We start from the raw sequence: 16,047 nt of genomic DNA on the forward strand, positions 1-16,047 counted from the left end.
AATCTGTCCAAGAGGAAGTCCTCAGCTTGACTGACGGTTCAAAATGCACTTGTATTGGCACCGCATTCTCTGGTTGTGTAACCTTGCAGTATTTAACTTCACAACGACAGTAGGTGAGCATTTTTAACAATTTCGCAATTTTCTAAAAGCGGAAAAACCGTCGATAGTATCAAGGTTAAAAATGAAGCTTGTGATAACGAGGCAGACTGATGAATTGCCGATGTCAACGCGAAGGCAAGCCTTAGTATCCAACATCTTTAGTATCTCTTTCTATATGATATCTTGAATTTTTCAATTTTAACCGCGTTTAATTCAAAGATTCCCTGTTACTTCTTTTCTAGCAAATTCTAAATGACAATATTCCTCTTTTCATATAAAGAAGTTTGAGAATTTTTGAAAATGTCACTTGTACTCACCTTCCTTGCCTTGTATCCTGGAGAAGTCGATCACCAATTGGCTTGCCTGAGGTTGATAAAAAATCAAGGAATTAAACTGCGTTTTGCTCAGTGTTCCGAAAGGTTACCAAAGCAACTTTCAATTTTATTTCATAACAATTTTTTCAAATTGCGCGTTTGAAGTGTTCATTATATTATGTAAACTTTGATGCGTTTGCGAATGAATGATAAGCTCGGGGCATTGTCGACTTGCGTAAATCTTATTAGGTACCACCGCAAAAGGAAAACAGTTATTGAGCACTGAAGCATTACAACAATGCGCAACACACGCAAAAACAGAGAAAAGCTTACTAACCGGCGAACAATTTTCGTGCGTTCTTGAGAAAACTAAGATTATCATACCTTTTAACAAAATCTTAGTACATTCTTATTTATAAAAGATTCAACAAAGTTGACACCAATTGTCAATTTGCATCTGAAAAGCAAGAATTTTTCATAACTTTCATATTCCATTATATTTCTTTTTAAAGAACTAACTTAAATTGAGGCGCAGGTGATGGAAGTATTATTAGTTTGTGGGACTTCTTTTATGACTAACAAAGTGAAATTATAAAATAACTTTTACAGGCCTAAAAATTATTTAGTTTGATTGGCGATCTTCAAGTTTCATCCGATTTGCAGCATTGGAGTCCTTATTTTCCTTGAAAATAAAACATAATGTTTGAGTTCGGCACTCTTAGATGTTGGTCCACATCCGTGAATGAAACCTGAATGAATGCTAACGTCCATCTCGCTCTCATGAGTTCATCACAGGTGGTTGGGGTGCGAGACTAGTTAAAGGCCCATTCTTCTGGAGCGTCGCTTCACAGTTACCCATTCCGGAAACAGATGATTCCATATATATATGCCCCAATAAACGCCATCATTTTGTGAACTAATTAAAGGGGCATTGGGATTTTTTATATTATGATTTTCGGGAAAAAAAGCCAAGATTATCATTTCTTTTAACAAAACCATTCTTATCTATAAAAGCTTCAATAAAGTTGACACCAATTGTCAATTTGCATCTGATTAGCAGGAATTTCTCATAACTTTAATATTCCATTATATTTCTTTTTAAAGAACTAAATTAAATTGACTCGCAGGTGATGGAAGTATTATTAGTTTGTGGGACCAATAAACGCCCTCATTTTGTGAACTAATTAAAGTGGCATTGGGATTTTTATGCCATCATTCGCGGACACAAATTTGCTAAATTTATATCAAATTGCCTCGTTGGTACATGAACTGCTTCTAGAAATGACAATTTCGAAGAACTCGAAAAAAGTCGGCCTGGCTCTTTGTAGTTGCATTTTATATAAATTCTACTCGGTCCATCCTTAGTCACGGGAACGTATCCATAGTTTCAATGCTCTAGTATAGCGATTTCATACAGAATTGTAGAAAACGTCTTGAAAATCAGTACCAAACCATTTTAAGAAATATTTTAACTAGCCATCTTAGCATTAGTTTGGACCATCATGATGTTGATTATTGCCCATTTTCGCGCGCCGCCATTTGGAATTGTATGACATCATACGACTGCCGCTGATATCAGAAAACAGAAGTTCTTCTCGGATAGCACGCGGCTCTTAAGAACCGCTCGGGGCCTGCATATCTCGTGGCTCTATTGTTTCAGGGCTAGGGTCCATTGTCTCTGTCGTTTGTTCATGAGCTACGCTATGTTTTTTTTTAGCCAATCCTGTGAGCCGTTATAAGAGCTGCGTGGCCCAACCGTATGACGTCATAGAATCCAAAATGGCGGCGCGCAGAAAATTTTAAACCGAAAATAGGCGATAAAATTTAGACCACTTAAATGTTATGCCCACTTCTTAACCTAAGCTATAAAATCTCAACATTTCCGACAATTTAACGCCAGTTTAAGAGTGGAGGTTCCCTTTAATTGATGCAAAGTAGGTCTTTCGGCTTTTCAAAGTGTACTAAAAAGAATTTTTTTCCTGTCCTGGTTTTTCTAGTAGACGCAATCAAGAAGGATGATGATGAACTAAGACTGGTGTCTGATATCTTCAATAACTACAGTAGGGAAGTAAGGCCGGTAAAAAACAAGGATGCTGCAATCAAAGTTATATTTGGCATTGCTTACACGCAGCTCGTTGAACTGGTGAGTAAAAAGAGTTGATGCTTACTGCGAGTAATCCAGTTCCAAAAGAACGCGAAAGTTTTACCGAAAAATATTTTTATTCTTGATAGACAGTTCAGAAGATTCCGCGAAACTTTGAGTTTAAAAATGTACACTATGCACCTATATATGTTCAATGTTTTCGGACAAATTATACATTTCGTTGATTTCCAAATTCTCGTAAACGAAAATATGTTGCAAACAAAATTGTTCATTTATAGCTTCTCTGTTGAAATGGAAACAGCCACGAAAAGAAATTGCGACACTAATATGCTAGTTGCTTTTCGGTGTACTTTTCTCTTTTTGTCTGAATTTAAATGAATGAGATTGTCAAAGCGATTTGCCCAAGAACATAAAGACATTCATATTTCAGGCATATTTTACGATTTGTTTTCTTACGAATGGAGTATTATCAGATTAGAAAAGTTAAGCGACAAGACACTGCAAAGGCACTACCGTGCATGCACTGGCACAGCGGCAAAATGAGTGCGCATGCTCGTCACGCGTGGGCAATCTTATGCGGCAAAATGGCGGCATTTTTAAAATTCCCATTGTTTGTTTTTATTTCGCGGGGATAAGCCCAAATCAAAAAAGATAAGGTTGCCGCTTTCAGGAAAGGTTCCTTCGAGCTTCCTCCATCACATATCTTATTCAACAAAAAAAATATTGTGGTAACAGGTGTGAATTTGGTGATTGAAGTGGAGCATTCGTAATCGATTCTTTATTTATTTTTTATTTATTTAATTCAATATTTATCCAGGGGCATCCAATTTAGCAGAGCTAGTTTAAATGGAGCCCTGACACAGCACAAGACAAAACACAAAACATTGAAACAAAAAAAAAGCAAATAAATCACAAATCTGCGGAGCATGCGCACTCATTTTGCCGCTGTGTCAAATGTACTAGGGAACATTTACGCATGCGCGCTCCCAGACCCTTCACGCATATCCTTTGGGTGGCCGTGGACGACTGTCGGTTTCGCCCCGGCCTCGTCAGCATTAGCATGGTACAGCCATGCAGAGGCGCGCTCAAAGGGTACCAACCCATTCTGCACACAACAATTGTGGGAGTCGTAGATGGGCAGACGTGTGTTAGTACATGGATCTGTGAAAAGACCTGGTAGTGCAAAATCGAAGAAATGTTGTTATGATCCAAGCCCATTCAGATGACCGATGTAGGCCTTTCCCTCTATTTCCATGTAGAAAGTCAAATTTTAAGCCTATTATCAATCCTTTCTGTTCAGATTGAAAAGGACCAGGTTCTTGTGAGCAACGTCTGGATAAGACAAGTAAGTGATTCATCTTGTATGCAGTTTGTTCTGGAACGATCTTTTATTCCCGTGAACATGGATAAAAACCGGCTTGAATTTTAAAAGTGCTATAATTTTCCATAGAGACAGGAGGAAAATTGATGGGGAATTACGGTTGAAACGACACGAAATAGTACGTGATTTTGGAGAGATAAAAGAATTAAACTCTTTACGACCTGTTACGATAATCCATTAAAAAAAAGTGAGTCGGCTTCAAGGCTTCCATCTTTGCTATGAAGTTTCAAGGAACTTCTTAGTCAATACTAACGTGCGATGTGAATTGATGCAACAACAACGGAAGGCAACCAAATAAAACAGAAACTTGACAGCTCATGTTAGGTGGAAAAACAACATGCTGCACGTGAATCAGTGATATCGCACGGCTGACACCCGCCAGGCTTCAGACGTTTCCATTGTCTCAAAACTGCGAAGAATGCTTTCTCGTTGAAAGCTTTACCAACACTCCACAGTTAATTTGATTTTCATTGTTGTTAGAAATGGAACAATCACCTGTTACGTTGGAATTCATCTTTGTATGGAAATATCAAGTCCATTAACGTGGATCCCAAACTGGTCTGGCTTCCAGATATTGTGCTGTACAACAAGTGAGTACACAGCGACAACACTTGAAAAAGCTCGAGTGCTTGCTGCAAGACATCGATATTTTCTGTTCTTGGAATACATGCATCCTTCTTAGGGACCGTTCATTTTTTATGAGCATGGGGGGGCTGGTGGGATTTGGTTAATTGCCACTACGAAACTGTATGACCCCCCCCCCCTAGCATGCAATTTTTTTCCACATGGCCCCCCCCCCCCAAGCAGAACTATTTTTTTCTGATGACCCCCCCCCCCTCCCGCCCAACCAGAAACAAATCATACTCCTAACTTTAACAAAACGCTTATGCACTGTTTATATCAAAGATAAACGTAATTGTTACTGTGATTTCTTTACAGTACTATTAACAAGTAACCGTTCTCTACTTAAGTAAAGATTTCTCTTGTTTAAAAAAACGTTTTATAGATAGCAACACGTTTACGGCAACGACAAACCCTAAATTTCCATTTAGATTCTCAAAGAAACTATAAAAATTAATCAAGCAAATGGTTAACGTGAAATTACTCCCCTTCGAGTAGAAACAATTAATACACGTACAGATCTGACTAACAAAATACGGATCGAAGCATACCAATCAACGATTACGAGTCATATTAAACAGAAAAAAACAGCGGACGCACAGATATCAGTCGCGTAGGTAAGGGTTAGATAGGGGTGTTCGTTGAGCCCCAAATCTTGCTTACTAGGGGGGTCCGGGGGCATGCTCCCCCGGAAATTTTTGAAAATCTAGGTTCCCAGAAACCTATTTCCTGCATTTTGAGACCCATTTTAGGCAAATCACAAATTTGTTTTACAGCAGCTTTTTGAGCTATATACATCATTCCTACGGCATAATTGTTTCAACTTAAACAAGAAAGTTCAATGTACATTCCGCGCCCTGTCGAGTTCTGATAGCTATTCGATCTACTGATAGTCATACACCAAGCTGGTAAACTGCATCATTCTCGGGTGTAGGCCTTCGAACAAATTGACTATCTCGTCAAAATTGACAGGCATATCATATTTGATATGCATTAGAACCAGGGCAGACATTCTACTCTCTCGCATGGTACACCTCATGTAATTGTTCAACCTCCTCATTAAGTGCTTTTTCTTCCGCCATTACTGATCTGTAAAGGGGGTTCGTTCGAACCCCTCGAACCCCCCCTCCTACGCGCCTGGATATTAAAGTACTGCTATTAAAAATGACAGTTACAAGCTTTTCTGAAGATGGCTTACGGCTCAGATTTACCGTCAACTGAAGTCACCAACAACAGTTCTATTATTAAAACTAATCTGGATGTTCACACTAGGCATACTACTGAGTCTACTGATACTCCTGGGTTCAAATAATTTACTAATCAACAGTCTTTATAAAAGTGAGTACTATTAAAAAGAACATTAAACAATCTATTGATATAGTTCAGAGTACAACCACTTTGTAGAAAACTACTCCCCCAAGGATGATTCAATAGTGAGACTGATACGTTTTTATATTAATTTGAACTTGTACAAACATAGGTGTCTACCTCAGTTTATATTCATTATTGCTTTTCCAACAGATATGCTTCATTTCCTCAGTTGTTGTTAATATAAAATGCAGATTTCGACCTCAGTATGTAAAACAAATTAAAAGTGGTTAGGAAAATCGCATTAAATAAAATTGAAATAATATTCAATTTCTTCATCTGTTTCTGTGTTGAGCCACTTTCAATTTCCCCTACTAGCCAATTATTTCTGGTGATCCCCCCCCCCCCCCCCCTCTTTCACTCATTTTTTTTTTGGTAGCCCCCCCCCCCTTTAGTGCCATTTTTTTTCTCGTGGCCCCCCCCCCTAAATCCCACCAGCCCCCCCATGCTCATAAAAAATGAACGGTCCCTTAAAGGGGAAGTCTCATGGGGTTTTTGACCCGTTTGGTTAAAAATGGTGAAATAAGACCTTCACATAGCTACAAAACAATTTTAGAACAACGAGAGGAAAAAGATCAACTCAATTCTTGAAAAGAACAACACGTGATCTGTTCTGGCGCATTTTGAAAACAAAAATGCGAGAACTTGAAAAACGTTAGCCTGTCCATTCCGACCTATTCTGTCTCTAGCCAGAGGCACTATAATCGACAGTTTTATTGTACTAGAGTGATAATTCAGAACAAAATTAGTTTCTGTTGACAGACAAACAGTTTTTGGGTTTTGAAATGACATCAAACTCGTCGGACTTTAAGCAAATCATTTCACTTTTCTATTCCGGAATATATCCAGTTTTGTAAACCCTCATATTACGCCATGTTTATTAACTCCGTAATAATTCATGGACAAGAGAAAACAAAGGAAACCACTACCGTGAAGGAGGTTTGAGATGTGATCTTAATTATCATAAAATTTGGTGAACTTTTACTTTTATTGCTTTGAATTTTCCAAAACTTATTAATGGACATATCAATCACTCGAAAGAGTGTTTCCTACTATTTCCAAACACCTCGAAATTGGTTAAAAAAAAAAAAAGTCGGCTGCGCCTTGGATTTTAACCCACTTCTCGCAGTTTGGAAATCGAATGAAAAACACTTCCTCGTGAGAATGATGTGTTATTCTAGAAAGTGACACAGGTATACTCGGAAAAAAGAAATCCGACTGCTCCTATCAGGAGTCGAACCTAAGACCTTCCGATTACTAGTTCGGATGCTCTACCACTGAGCTACAGGAGACTCGTGTTTTAATATATAACTTAAAGGGGAAGTATCACGCGAATTTAATGTCATTTCCAAAAACCAAAAATGTTTGTCTGACAACAGCAACAAAACAAAAATAATTGTCTAGTTTTGTTATAAATTATCACCCCAGTGCAATAAAAGTGTCGATTAGTGCCTTTGGCCAGACACAGAATAGGCCGGTATGGATTGAAACTTGAAAAATGTTAGGCTAATGTTTTTCAAGTTTTCGTATTTTTGTTTCCAAAATGCGCTAGAACAGAGTGCGAATTGTTCCTGTCAAGAATTCAGTTGATTTCTCTCCTCTCGTTGTTCTAGAATATTATTTCGTAGCAAAGTAAAAATGGTCAAAACCCCCATGATAAGCAAAGCAAATAATTTCACTTTTCTATTCCGGAACACATCCAGTTTTGTAAACCCTCGTATTACACCATGTTTATCAACTCCGTAATAATTCATGGACAATAGAAAACAAAGGAAACCACTAGCGTGAAGGAGGTTTGAAATGTGATCTTAATTATCATAAAATTTTGTGAACTTTTGCTTTGAATTTTTCCAAAACTTATTCAGAATGGATATATCAATCACTCGAAAGAGTGTTTCATCCTATATCCTATTTCCAAACACCTCGAAGTTGGTTAAAAAAAAAAAGGTCGGCTAGCTGCGCCTTGATTTCAACCCACTTATAACTTAAGGTGGATGGCACCAATTTTTGCAAAGTTTAAAAAAACTAGGGAAGGAGTTAAGAGCCATCATCGAACATCCAAGGTGGCTCTTCACCCGTTCCCTAGAACTATGATTTTTTAAAACTTTTCAAAACGTTATCTCAACATGCTGATTAAATTTCCATAATAAAAATGGGAATCACCAAACGCTTTTGAGTAAAAACATTTAAAGCTAAAATTAGGGGTATTTTTAACAGTTTAACAGGTTACACTGTTGCTATGGTAACCTATTATGTTGAGAAAACGACCATAACCTGTTCACCAATGTTTACGCATTTGTTTGGTACCATTATTGCTTGCTAAATTGATAAAGAGTAGAAGTATTGATCCGTCAAGGTAGAACGGTTGCAAAGTGATGGAAACCGTTACCAGCCACCTTAAACGAAACTTTTTACTTCGTTTGAAAAACAGTTAGTGAAGAAACTCTTGTTCTGAAAGAAGCCACCCTAAAGCCGTGTTTCAGCGAGAAACCCGTTGCAAGGCACCCTATCCTCCAGCGACCACAGAATGAAGTACCCACGCTCCTTCATTAACTGACAACAAAAGTAATGGCAAATGAAGTATTTGGAATTAATTCTACAAACTTCAGTGTGTTGTTCTGTTCTTTTCAGCGCGAACACAGGAATAACAAGCGGCAACATGGACCAGTTCAAGACAAGGGTAATACTTCACAGTGACGGCAACAATACATGGTGAGTTAGTGCTTGGTGGATAGCATGTCAGACCGATAGGTCCCGACACAGAAACATATTTACTGTTTCCATTTTTTTCCCCTACTAAATTTTCTGTCGATCAAAAATCACTGAAACTGTTATTTCGAATCTACTGATCGCCAATTCGACCTCTTAAGGACGGTACCTACTTTTGTTTCTACGCATACGTTCTGCCTATTTCGAGGTACTCGGGTTTCCTATGGCTGGTGCCTACTAATACAGAAGCGGAGAAAGCAAAACTTAGCAAGTGGTTTAGGTATCCAAAAAGAAAATTGGGAGTAACCATGCATTTTTCAGAGATAATCAAGCTTCAATTTGGAAAAAAAAACGCCAAACAATGCTTTGTTTTTTACTACTTTTTTGAATTATTGTTGCTTAATTATCTCTGAAAAAATGCGTGGTTACCCCCAATTTTCTTTTTGGACTCCGATAGCCCTTGCTAAAATCTGCTTTTCCCGCATAATCATAAACCGCGCAAAAATACTTCTGTATTAGTAGGCACCATCCTTGAGTGAAAAGTTTAAGTTAACGAGAGAGAAAAGCATATAAGATATAACAAGCGGATGGCACCATCATGTGACAAATCAGACTTGAAGAGAATTGGGTATGTAACTATATAGTGTTTTCACATGACGTCACGGCGGCCATGTTGGTGTCCCAAAACAAAGAAATGGCGGCCATGTTGGTGTCCCAAACTAAACCTCTGGGAATTGAACTCTATTTTTATGCAAATACTTCCTTTTGTTTCAGTAAACCAATATGGCCGGTAGTCACGTGAATGAAAACACTCTATAATCGATCACAGAACGCTCGGCAATGTAGTGAACTAGCACCTCACTTATAGATCTTGGTGTTCACTGGGTTGACCTCTTTGCAGGTATGCTCCTACAATTTTAAAGAGTCGTTGCGCCATTGATATCAAGTTCTTTCCGTTCGATGACCAGAAATGCGATCTGCATTTCGGTTCGTGGACGTACGATGGAAACAGGGTGGACTTGGTTAACGCAAGCGACGTTGTTGATCTGAAATCCTACATGGCGAGTGGCGAGTTTGAAATGGTGGAAGCACCAGTGAAACGAACCATTGTAAAGTATAGGTAAGGAAGTGCTTGTGATGCTGTTCTGAAGATAAGTTCAGCCGAAGCCTTTCGGAAGGCAAAATCTGGTCAGTACACTGGAAAGCGACCGACGTTCACGCCAGTTAGATGCGGTTTTCATATCTCTAAAATTGTTATTATCCTCCCTAGGAGAAGAGCCTCTACATCCTAACTCAACACTTAGCATTTCCTTAGTTTCTCTTCCCAACAATTTCCCGGTACTCTTTTATACAATGGCATCATAGTAAGGGCCTCTTCATATGAGCCCGGTAACCGGGCTGGCCGGGTTAGCAGGACGAATTTTGTCTTCAGTTCATCATATGAAATATTTCAGATTCTCTGCCGGGATCACATCGACATTTTTACAAAGGAATAAGCGGTGAGGCGCGATCCAGCCTGTTGACTGAGCTCACATAAAAAGGCCCTAAGAGAAATAACTTAGATCGAACAAAGTTTCATGTCTAACAATAGAATGGGCTGCGCACCCGAATTCACTACAAACAGAAGGTACCTGGGTTCGACTTCCACCGAGGAGTCGAATTAATTTTCTGTCAGTAAGATTGATACAATTTATCATGTACTTTAGCAGTGAAGGAGCTAACAGTCGTTTGGTTTCGTTTCACTCAGCTGCTGCCCGGAGCCATATCCGAACGTTATCTTTACTCTCCACATCAGAAGAAAGGTTCTATTCTATTTCAACAATCTGATCGTTCCCTGTTTTCTCATCACTGCCTTCGCCCTCCTGACCTTCGTTTTGCCGCCTAATACAGGAGAGAGAGTAACGCTCGTGATCACAACGCTACTGGCCATGACTGTATTCATGCTGATGATCGCCGAGAATACGCCGACCACTTCCGATGTCACGCCACTGATCGGAAAATTCTTCGTGGCGTCCATGGTGGAGATAGGCCTGGCTTTAATTGCAACGTGTTTCGTTCTCAACCTCTACGAGGCCACAGGACCAAGTTCGGAAGTACCTCGGTGGGTGCGTATATTATTAATCGATATCTTGGCGCCGATTCTTCGGGTGGCCCGACCAAAGGAGAAACCACAGCGACGATTTACTTCGAACAACCCGAACATCCACTCGTACAGTCCGATCATGCCGGAGCACAACGGAAATAATTTGGAAATGGATGGCGGTCCTAAAGATGTCCTCGTAATTGCACCGAGGGTGGGTGACAAGGTTCTAACGTCACGGGATTTCATTAACTCAGTAAATGACAACAATATTCGCCACAGAACGCCTTCATCACAAGACAAACTCCTCGAAGGAATAAACGTGCTCACCGAACGAGCTAGGGAACAGGAAAAACAGGATGAGGTCAAGGAGGAGTGGGAGTCAGTAGCCAAAGTGATAGACCGGTTTTTCTTGTTGCTTTTTATGGCCACTGTTGCCATATCAACAGCGCTTATCTTTTTACAGCGGCCGAGTTATGCCACCATGTAAATGATCTGCGCCCAACAGTATTTGAGCACTGGAGACTAGTACCCATTTTCTCCTCTGGGAGTAGCGACGCTTGGCTGCAAGACTGCTGAAAGCCAAACCGTGAATGCCTCAAGGTAACATTCGATGAAGAAACATTGGGTAGAAAGATCTTCTTTTGGGAGAGTTTAAATTCGACCTAAATGGGACCAAAGCGAACAGTTTGTTGTTTAGACTGATTATAGAATATTGAATATTTAGACAAAAATATTTACATGAGAAAGAAGAAAGGGTAAGAGATTTTAGTAATCTGAAAGATTTGTCTGTGAGTAACCTAACCAAAGAAAGATAAACAAACAAAATTCTACTTTCAAAATGGTTAGATAATTTTTCTGCCGCAAAACAATGTCCGATGTGGAACACGTTCATGTTACACTGTGCACCACAAAGCCTCTAAAGTAATCGAGTCCCGATAGTTTTTCTGTTGTTTACAGGCCAAACATGAAACAATAATTGTTTAAATTGCAACAATTTCAACAAAAAAGGAATAAGAACAACTGCAACTCAAAGCCAGTCATTAAGGACGGAGAATTTCGTTTCCTTGCGTAGAGAAGTACTGGTTTAATGTAGTCACTGATGTATGATATGTTTTTGGCGTTTTGAGATAACACTGGGATAGCGACTTTTTGTCTCTTTTTCATTCCGATCTCAGTTCCACTTGCTATCATCTTTAGTGTCATGGTCAATATCTTCAAGTAATACATCAAACACGAGAAGGTGTGTTTCATCAGATATCCATACACTGAGAAGTAGTTTGAAAAAACAAGGCGCAGCCGAGTTATTTTTTAAACGACTTCAAGGTGTTTGGATATCTGATTAAACACATTTTCGAGTGCTTGATATGGCTTCTCAAATGATCAATAATTCTTGGAGAAATTCAAGGCTAAAGTTGGCAAACGTTTATGGCAATTAGGAACACGTATCCAAACCACGGTCACAGTAGTGATTTTCTTTGTTTTCTCTTGATGAATTGTTAATGAGTTTGAGAATATATGGTCAATATCATGGTCAATAGTTCTATTTTCATGAGTTAGATCTCCTCAAATGGGGCCTGGAGAAGTGTGTGAATGCGTCTTTATGTGGCTTAAGATTGGGGGGGAGATGAAAGCCTATTCTGTTTGTTTGTTTGTTTGTTACTTTTTTACGTTACTTTTACTGGTGTCTTTTTCTTAAGTAGGTCTTAACCTTGAGGAGGAGTGGCCGTAGTGACTTCAAACATTCGCAACGTTTGTAATGCCCAAGCAACAATTTGTTATGTCATTGTTCACATTTCATGATATTCATATGATAACAACATTTTGAAGGACATATTTTTCGAAATTTTGATCTTGTTTTTACCTAAAATTGTACGTATTTCATGGCAACGTTTACAGTTTTATACTTTTACATTCTTTCTTAACTGGCTTTGATCACTTGTGAGCTACCTTTGTCAGTTTTCTGAGGCTTTGAACAAATCGAGAAATTCAAGATGGCGGTTGTTCAGATAAATGAAGTAATTTCCACGTCATCATCCCATTTTGGAGACCTCACAGGGAACAGTTTTTATTGATGAACTGTACACCCGCCTTGTTACATTGTCATAGTTTAAATAGTCTTGAGGTTAAGAGGGGAAAGTAGAATAGGCTGAATAGGCAATATCAAATAGTAAGTTCTTCTAGATCCAGTACAATAATTATGACGCAATCAGTATGGCGGCAACTCCATCCATAAAGTACACGTTAAAACCAAAATACAATGAAAAGAACTCTGATCTCAACCTGACCCTTATACTCTTATAGAAAACAGTGTTTATGGTGGACACGAAAAAGAAAACAGCAACAAAAATCTTGATTAAGCTTGAGTCATTTAGTGAACAAAACAGCATGATAAAATGTAGATATGTGTAGCAATATTGTCTAAATTCTGAGAGAGCAAAAGGTTTTTTCTCGTAGTAGCCACACTAGCATACCCTGCGAACTTGAGAGGTTCCTTCAGTTGGTAGCTCAATCCTGTGTGAATAAGGAACGTCTGCAAACATCCATCCGATTCCTTGAACTGCCACCGTCCACAAATCTGTTTCTAACCAGCTGTCCACTTGCACGACCTCGCGAAGAAATTGACAGGAAATTGTGAGCCGATGATACGAGATTTTGTTGCCCGACACGTTTCAGCGTTGGCAGAAAGCTTGTTTGCAATCACCTTATCCAACAGTTCACTATTTAAACGGCGATAAAAGCTTCTGTGAGGCGCTAAAGATATTAAAATAAAATCAATATCTTGAATGCTTAAAAGTGCGTGTAACTTTTATATTGGCATTTGAGGGAAAACTGCTTTTGAAACATTTGCGGCGGAGTTGTTCACGAGACGGGCTAAAATGTAATGTAATGTAGAATAGATGTAAAAATATGACGTATGGAAGTGAAATATATGAAATTCACATATTTTGAACTGCACCGGATGAAAGAATTGATAAATGAGTGACCATCGCTTTTATGCAGACATCTAAGCAGCTGCGATTCCAACCCATGACCTCTGCGATAGCGGGGCAATGCTCCACGTATATCGCGCATGCACGATAGGAAATCGAACAGTTGTGTGCAGAGGTTTCTTATTCGGTTGCCGGCAAGAAGGGCGACCACCTCTGCTCCCAGGGTATGCTAGGGAGAGTAGTCTAGAACATGACAATGCACTTTCGGTCCTGGTGCAGAAAAATATTGTTCGAATCGGACGCAAAGGCGGCGGGTCCGCTTTGAGATTCACTCCAAATTGTTTCGCGTGGTGCCCGTTTGCATCGAGGGAGTGTGTGCTCTTTTTAGCAGGAATTCTCCTTTTAAGGAATGAAATTATCATTTTATGGAAAGTCCTTTCATGCAAAGTGGTCTTCACGTTTAATTCTGTAAGCCCCAAAGAGCGACTATTCAATTTAGTTGTTTGTTTCTCGATGTGATATTGTTTTCCTTTTCTTTCTTGATTCAATCCACGACACAATCGATGACTAAAGGGGTAAACTAATACCTTGTACACACCCACTAAACATGTTTGTTCAAATGCAGGGTTCAGTGCAATGTTGATGGTAAAAATAATTTATTAGACCATTATTATCAATTTTACATGTTTAAAAGCGCGACGTTACAGGGAGTGTAATAGGATTAGGTCAGGTTAAGTAATTATCATGCATAAAGTGCCAGGACTCCTGGAAATGTTGCTCACTTTAGTTAAGGTCAATTTGGTTTCTAAATTTCTTAGTCTTTTACCAGTGAGTTATAGTTCCCTTTCCTTATTTGAGAAAAATCCGTTCAGTTTCAGACAGTTTCAGTTTAAGTTCAAGTAATCTTACTAGGGTTTCTATGGCCTCTTTACCCTACATGGCACTGAATTTTTATAGTGTCTTTTTAAAGCTTGTTTATTTACGTTTTGATTTAAGTCTCTGTTTTAGGCAGATTCTGTATACTTGTCCGAACAATGAGGTAACTTGCGACAGGTTTGAACCGATACAAAACAACACAAAATGAAATACCAGCAAGGTGTAAATGAAGAGCGACGTTGAAAATTGCTGGTGGAAATGAATATATAAAATCGTGAGATTGAGACTGGTTCTACCCTGTTAGAACAAGAATTTGTAGATGTTGTCCGAAAAACTGAACAACATTCTGAAGATGGCAAAAACCATGCTACCGGAAAGATGACGGAAAGCCAGCGCTAGCATCACCTTGCTACGCCAGCTTTCTATTTTACGTAGAAACTTAATCTGCTAATGCACAGAAATGATACGCGATTAGCGAAAGAATATTCCAGCACAATACCAATACCATCTTTCGAGTCTGTCTTCCTGTGGTGCCGTAAATTACGCTGTACAAAGTGGTTCTAAGTTTGGAGTCTGTGGATAAAATCCTCGCAGTGTTTTCCGGTGGTACTGTTTGTTTTGGAACACTTCTCGAAACTGATTAAATTTAAGACTTTTGTTTAGTTTTGTTAAGCCCGTACTTGAATAATAAAAAAGAAAGACAAGTATCGTTAAAAATGGTGTACCTGCCCTAGCTCATATAAGCTCGGCAAAAACGTGTGTGTGGTGTGATGAGAGAACGTTTTATTCAACTCCGATTTAAACAAACTTTTCCTCCGTAAGCGCACTTGTTAAATATTCGTAATGTCAAATTGTACAGCAAAAGCAGAGCTTACAAACTATTATATATAAATATGTATTTATTAGAAGTTACTGAAAGAAATGCATTTTCAAGACGATTGTAACAAAGAGTTCAAAGAATAATAATTAAAAGATAATGGTTGATTTGAACAGTTCGCTTTGCTTCATATTTAGAATTCCTACTCTTAAATCCGTCCATACTCTTCAAATTCCGATGCGCTAACTCCAACTTCGAAAATTCCCCACTCCACAAGCAATGGGAGGACTGGCGCGAGTGAAGGATTGTGGGATAGTTTGGGGTGACGAAAAGAAAACGCGTTTTCCGGCGTTTTCACTTCACCCAATCGATCCCACAATCCCTCACTCGTACCAGACTCCTCACAGTTTTTGGAGTAACGCATTTCGGCCATTTCCATACGACCAAAGGCCTGCAACCACCGTGAAAAGAAAGATTTCCCGTGTAACCGCGAAAGGAGAACTCTGCTCCCAAAAAGTCGATGGAGACGCTGATTTTGGGAACAAGATTGACGTAGGAACAACGAAACATTTTATCTCACTGCAAGGCTGTCTTAAAAATTGAACAACCCCTGCCCCGGCGGTTTTGTCCGTGTCAATGGGTGAAAACGCTGACTTAATTTTCCACTAAAACGGCGCCACAACCCATAAAGGAACAAAAAGGCAAAACTGCCTTAAATAAAGCGCTCAAAAACTGAAAAAGCAAT

The 16,047-nt window shown here is 39.1% G+C and overlaps 2 protein-coding genes across 5 annotated transcripts in view; one reads left to right on the forward strand and one right to left on the reverse strand.

Moving 5' to 3' along the window:
- The window catches only part of LOC146467949 (neuronal acetylcholine receptor subunit alpha-10-like), a 51,411-nt gene extending 50,951 nt beyond the window's left edge, over positions 1–460 (reverse strand). Inside the window, exon 1 of the mRNA XM_085125610.1 lies at positions 417–460. The gene's annotated coding sequence lies outside the window, so the exon portion shown is untranslated. The remainder of the gene's footprint in view (positions 1–416) is intronic.
- The window catches only part of LOC146467950 (neuronal acetylcholine receptor subunit alpha-7-like), a 31,012-nt gene extending 15,537 nt beyond the window's left edge, over positions 1–15,475 (forward strand). For all 4 annotated transcript variants that reach the window (XM_085125606.1, XM_085125607.1, XM_085125608.1 and 1 more), the window contains 6 exons: positions 2,411–2,556; positions 3,818–3,862; positions 4,379–4,488; positions 8,519–8,599; positions 9,498–9,716; positions 10,344–15,475. In XM_085125606.1, coding sequence (XP_084981732.1) covers positions 2,411–2,556; positions 3,818–3,862; positions 4,379–4,488; positions 8,519–8,599; positions 9,498–9,716; positions 10,344–11,166 — 1,424 coding nt within the window. In that variant the 3' untranslated portion in view covers positions 11,167–15,475. The remainder of the gene's footprint in view (positions 1–2,410; positions 2,557–3,817; positions 3,863–4,378; positions 4,489–8,518; positions 8,600–9,497; positions 9,717–10,343) is intronic.
- Positions 15,476–16,047: the final 572 nt, after the last annotated feature.

This window comes from Pavona decussata, unplaced genomic scaffold (assembly GCF_977016875.1).
Source record: "Pavona decussata unplaced genomic scaffold, jaPavDecu1.1 SCAFFOLD_134, whole genome shotgun sequence".
In the NCBI taxonomy this organism is placed as follows: domain Eukaryota; kingdom Metazoa; phylum Cnidaria; class Anthozoa; order Scleractinia; family Agariciidae; genus Pavona; species Pavona decussata.